Source organism: Theobroma umbraticum, unplaced genomic scaffold (assembly GCF_002168275.2).
Source record: "Theobroma umbraticum cultivar Fairchild unplaced genomic scaffold, ASM216827v3 scaffold_31.0, whole genome shotgun sequence".
In the NCBI taxonomy this organism is placed as follows: domain Eukaryota; kingdom Viridiplantae; phylum Streptophyta; class Magnoliopsida; order Malvales; family Malvaceae; genus Theobroma; species Theobroma umbraticum.
In genome coordinates, this window is record NW_018397283.1 from 73,746 (window position 1) to 79,287 (window position 5,542).

The following is a 5,542-nucleotide window of genomic DNA, read 5'->3' on the forward strand; positions in this document are numbered from 1 at the left end:
CAGGGTTTCCCAGGCAGTGTGACTCCAGATTATGTCCCTTTTCAAGTATGGGACTCTTTGCAGGTAAAAAAACAAAGGAAAACATTGAGGGGCAGTACTTAAGTTATTAATCCTTGCTGACTAAAGTTTCAATTTTTTGTTTACATTACGTTTGTAGGGACTTTCAACATACATAAGAACAATGCTTTCTACCCAAGTAAGGGTTAAATTCAATTGGTATTGGATTTCTTCTGAATTGTGTATAGAATACAGACTCTATGCTACTGATTTCTGTATTTTCTTTTGTTTACTTTAACTTCTTTCTCAGGCACTTTTGAGCGCAATTGGAGTTGGTGAGAAATCAGCAACTATTATTGGTGCAACTTTTCAGGTAGAATTGGCATCCAGTATTCATTTCTATATCAATTTGTGCCCTATTCTTTTACCTGATTTCTTATTGTTGGGACTTTTATAGAGTCCTAAATGAGTTGGAAGTGAGTTTAAGCCTTGCTGATGGTAAGTTTTGATTATTGCAATTCTTGCAGTGGTTCTTGAGAGATCTAACAGGAATGCTTGGAGGCATCTTGTTCACATTTTATCAGGTTTGCTCTTTTAAATTTCCTTGATTTCATTTTCCTTCCTTTCTGAAAATGGCTTTTCAAGTTCACATGGAGAATGTAACACTGTAATGCTTTTCTTTAGGGCTCAAATCTTGACAGCAATGCTAAAATGTGGCGTTTGGTCGCAGATCTCATGAATGATTTAGGTATGTCACTGTTTCTTCTACAGAATTTGCCTTTTAGCACAAATGAATGACTGCAAATCGTTGAACCCTCTCTCTCCCCCCTATATGTATGCATTTATGCGGTGCAAATATATGCTCATTGACAGAGGGTAGTACACACATGTGGAGGCTGCTCTGATTCTTTTGCTCTGAGATATAGCTTGGGCTATAAGTTTGTTGCATAATGGCTCTTATATTCCAAATTAGAGCTAGAAATCTCATATTAAGGTGAATTAAATTAGACTTTCCCCCTCTATGAATGATACCTCGATTTGCCTTATTCTAAACTCTTGGAAGGACCTACATGATAGAATTCGATTTCCATATAATTTTAAATGAAACCAGTACTGATTATATATTTGGTTGCTGAGAGTATTACTGGTTTTATCATCTCTTGAATTTTTAACTTCAACTAAAAACTAGGCTTCTGTGTTCATTGCAGGAATGTTGATGGATCTTCTTTCTCCTTTGTTTCCTTCTGCTTTTCTTTTCATTGTTTGCTTGGGGAGCTTGTCAAGATCATTCAGTAAGTTTCTATATTCCAGCTAAGAACTTTTAACCACTGAGTCTACTGAGACATGCTACATATCAGGTCTTTTGAGCCATTTGTACATTGCAAAATACAATTTCTATGTAACACATTTCGTTTTTGCAATAATCACTTTACTACCAATGAAGTTTCTTCTTATTGTGTAAAAAGTGAAACTATTTCTGTTGTGGAGGAGGCTCAATTTGAACTTCTAATTCTGTGTTTTCTGACGTCGTTTCCCAACCCAGCTGGTGTTGCCAGTGGAGCAACCAGAGCTGCTTTGACGCAGCATTTTGCCCTCCAAAATAATGCAGCAGATATATCTGCCAAGGTATCTCAAAAGTGTTTCCAATGTTGGTTGACAATGGCAAGAGCTATTGTGTAAAGAGCTGGTTTTGACTTTTTGAGGACTGATTACTCATTTTTTTCAAAAACATTCGCAGGAAGGAAGCCAAGAGACAATGGCAACAATGATTGGCATGGCATTGGGAATGCTTGTTGCACGCATTACTACGGAAAATCCACTAGCTATTTGGTTTTCTTTTCTCTCTCTGACCATGTTCCATATGTATGGTAAGTTTGGTGACATAGAGTCTCTCTGTAGTAGATAAATACAGTTACAATTTATATGGGTCCTGGAGAAACTTTGCTCTTAATAACCACTAAAAAGATAATATCCATTGTAATGCCCATCTCAAAGAGGAAGGCTAGAAATAATATTTCTTGTTCTTTGATCTTTGCACCTTATAGAGGGAAAGATGTAAAGGAGAATGGAGGGGAAGGAAACCTTTGGATTGGGGCTGAATCCAAAATAAATTTATGATGCTAGTTACTTCTTTAGTGCCCCACCTCTTCCTTCTGAAGGTTATAATGTTTCCTTATTAAAACAAAAAGGTGGGAGGTGAAAGTCCATTTGTAGAACTTTGCCTGGACTTTGACTATAGTAGTCTCTTCTAGCTAGGAAATCTGTTAAGAGGATCTTGGTGGGCTTGCAAATGCAGGAGACCTGTAGACACTTACTCATGATGGGCTCAAGTAATAGCCTGTCCACAACTCTGCCTTAGCATAGTGATCTACAACTGTTGGTCCAAGAGCAGCAGGCATCTCATGACCTTCATTGACTTCCAGTGAGAATTAAAAGTCATAGCATCTTGCCCACAGGACCAAGTAGAAAATGCTAGGTTTCCACACCTTAAAACAGTCTCAAGATTATTTTATCAAAAAGAACAATATTTTCAGACATATCAAGACCTATTTTATTTGGATTATATAGTATATTGAAACAAGTGTAATAGTGACCAAAATTTTATGCTGATGTAACTGATCTTTTATTTTCTTCTCTCTAATTGCATAACTAACTGATGATTTGCCCATTTCATTGTTAAGCTTACATGCAATTCCTGTTCTTTTCCCCTTTGCTTAGCAAATTACAAAGCTGTCCGGTGCCTTGCTTTAGATTCACTGAACTTTGAGAGGAGCTCAATTCTTCTACAACATTTCATAGAAACTGGCCAAGGTAATAACCACAACCTGTCACTATTATTTCCTTTAGGCTAATATTTAGTAAATTGTTGTCCTGGATTCAACTGTTGTAAAAAGCTGGCTATCATTGTCTTCCAGTCATAAACAATAAAGATCGGGGTACTTCATATATTTGGAGGCAAATTAAAGGTGTCTTGAGTAAATTCTATGTGATATTTCTTACTGGAAAAGCCAGTTTACTTTGCATAAGAACCATAATCTTAAAATTTATTAATAATATCATCCAAATTAATCTTGCAACAACTTGATAGTTAACAACTTCCAAGGGCTATTTGGCAAGAATACACATCCAATTTTATTGCTTCTGCAAGCTCAATATGATTTATTTTTTCATTTTTGTTCCATCATATTTCCAAATTCTGAATGATTTCATGCGCCATCATTTTATTTAAAAATAGATGTTAGTGCCTGTTCCTGAAAACATTTTCAGTTCTCTCTCCTAAACAGGTCTCAACTATGGAGCATGTTTTGCCCTTATGGACCACTTTAAGGTTGTCAAAGAGTGCTAAGTTCCTGCACACACGTGTAAAACTAGGGTTAAGGGTTTCCTCTCTTGATCATCCAAAAATGTGAGTATTTATATTTATTTTTATTGGGGAACAAGGGTTGCCTACCATCTGCATTGTCTTGATAGCAATGATGTTTTAATAGTGCTTCAGCTGTAACTGCCTGAGGCAACATGAAAAAATTTATATTACTGCTTTGCATATCTCGAGAGTTCATGAGTTATCATGATAACTTGATCATGATGCATCTTGATAAAAGTCAGCTTTCAACCTGCTCCTTCAAGATTACTGCTCTTAATCCATTTTTTGATTCTGTATGAAACTGAAAAGTTTAATGATAATCTCAAACAGGGCCAACCTTCTGAATTCAGCTGGATCATTTTATAAGAAAGGTTGAACTTTACTCATCCATCGTAATACTGGACTTTTATTCATATTAACGTTCTCACTCATTCTAGCTATATTCTCATTGGTCTATCTAGCTAAGTATTTCCTGGTGGAGAGGAAGGGAATCATCAGTGTCATCACGCACAAAGATTCAACAGCTGCAGATATCTTGAAGTCATATATTCATGCGCTTGTTATGGCCAATCTCATGGATGAAAAAAGATCTCTACATTTGGAGAGCCAATCATGGATGGATAAGCAGTATGAAAATTTTGTTCAGAAGGTATTATTTCCATGAAGTTTGTCCTCAACGTTAAATAGTTTTCCAAGGAACATCTACATGGATCCTACTGTAGGATATAATTTTTCCAACTTTATTAGCTGCTAAGTTAAATGCCCCAAATGTTTTTTCAATCTCCCTGAGCCTGTATTAGCCAAACTATAGAAACAGAAATTTGGTGGACTTTGCAAAAGATGAAATGATATTGAAAAGTGGTAAGCAAAGTTTAACTCTGGCTTTTGTTCAGAATTATCACAGCAGCAATTCACCTTAAATGGGGAACCAAACTTTTATGAAATATCAGCTCTTTGTGCGTTGTTTGAAAAGCATCTTCAGTACTTGGGACAATGCAATACACCCTTGCATTGTATATTGGGCTCTATCTCAGATGCATCAGCATCTATATCTGGTGTACCACATACTCCAGGCATTGGAGATGAAATTTTTTTTTCATTAAATGGCAAAATATAATGCTTATCAATGTTGTATTATGACCACAATTATTAGGGGATTTAAACTCATCTGGAGACTAGTTTTTCCTTTGTGATAGTTGGGTTGCTTTGCTTCTCTTTCTGGTGGGCTCTTTGTTTTTTCCGGTCAAGATACATCAACTCTTTTTTTAATTTGTTTTCATTTTGCAGCTAAAGTCCTCAGGTTGGAAAACACAAAGGCTTCTCTCTCCCTCAATCATCTGGAAGGCACACTGGTACATTGAGTCATTGGGTGAAAAAACTGACTAGGTATCTTCTGTCTGTCTCTCGAGAATGGTTAGAGTACATGTCATTGATGGCTGTCCTATTGGAGTAAATTAGAGAAAAATGAAGTAGACTGAACTCAGTTTGAGAAGATAACAACATCACCTTCTCATCCACTGCTTCTGTGGTGCAAATAAAAGGACCAGGTTTAAACTGTGTTCAGAGTATGGAATCCAGCGGAGGAAGTTTCAGATCCAATTACAGGTGGTTAAGGGTACCAGTTGGAAGCACAAAAATCACTTAATTATTATGCTTTGTGTATTAAGTATAAATTACCAAAGTTCAACCATTTAATTGAAACTTATTTTGGTTTTGCTTATGGTTGAACATATTATCACTTTTGAATCACTCAATAAGTCCCCTGCGAAACTACAGACAAGGATCAGATTCATTGGATGCACTTTTTCTGATTGCTTGGTAGACTCAAAATGTACTTTCATCAGGTATTTCTTTCCTTTTGTCTTTATCCTAAAACATTATTCATCTGTTATGTGGGAACTGAATATGAGCACGCATGATGGATGCCAGTGATCTATAGGAAGAATATGATGAGAGAAAAAAGTGCCTTATGAGTATAATATCTCCCTTTTAGCTGCTTTGAAACATGTAGCCAAATGTATGTAAATACATATTTAATTACACACTCTTAACTCTTCCAGTTGTATCTTTTAAGCTTGTAGTCAAAGGCAATTGACTACAGAAGAGCCCCTCTTAACGCGAAAGGCCTGGGAAAGAAGCGAACTGGGGCAGTTTCAATATCATCTTTGAAAAGGAGGCAAG

General features: G+C 36.3%; 1 protein-coding gene across 2 annotated transcripts in view; it reads left to right on the forward strand.

Moving 5' to 3' along the window:
• Positions 1-5,081, forward strand: part of RUS3 (root UVB sensitive protein (Protein of unknown function, DUF647)) — a 5,636-nt gene extending 555 nt beyond the window's left edge. The window contains exons 3-15 of one of the 2 annotated variants that reach the window (XM_021444008.1): positions 4-63; positions 158-196; positions 308-370; positions 525-581; positions 682-745; positions 1,206-1,289; positions 1,541-1,623; positions 1,736-1,865; positions 2,716-2,808; positions 3,265-3,403; positions 3,692-3,732; positions 3,823-4,010; positions 4,649-5,081. In XM_021444008.1, the coding sequence (XP_021299683.1) occupies positions 4-63; positions 158-196; positions 308-370; positions 525-581; positions 682-745; positions 1,206-1,289; positions 1,541-1,623; positions 1,736-1,865; positions 2,716-2,808; positions 3,265-3,403; positions 3,692-3,732; positions 3,823-4,010; positions 4,649-4,747 (1,140 nt within the window). In that variant the 3' untranslated portion in view covers positions 4,748-5,081. Of the gene's footprint in view, positions 1-3; positions 64-157; positions 197-307; positions 371-524; positions 582-681; positions 746-1,205; positions 1,290-1,540; positions 1,624-1,735; positions 1,866-2,715; positions 2,809-3,264; positions 3,404-3,691; positions 3,733-3,822; positions 4,011-4,648 lie in introns of those variants that run through there. The other variant, XR_002446432.2, reaches the window with a different exon arrangement.
• The last annotated feature ends 461 nt before the right edge of the window (positions 5,082-5,542 follow it).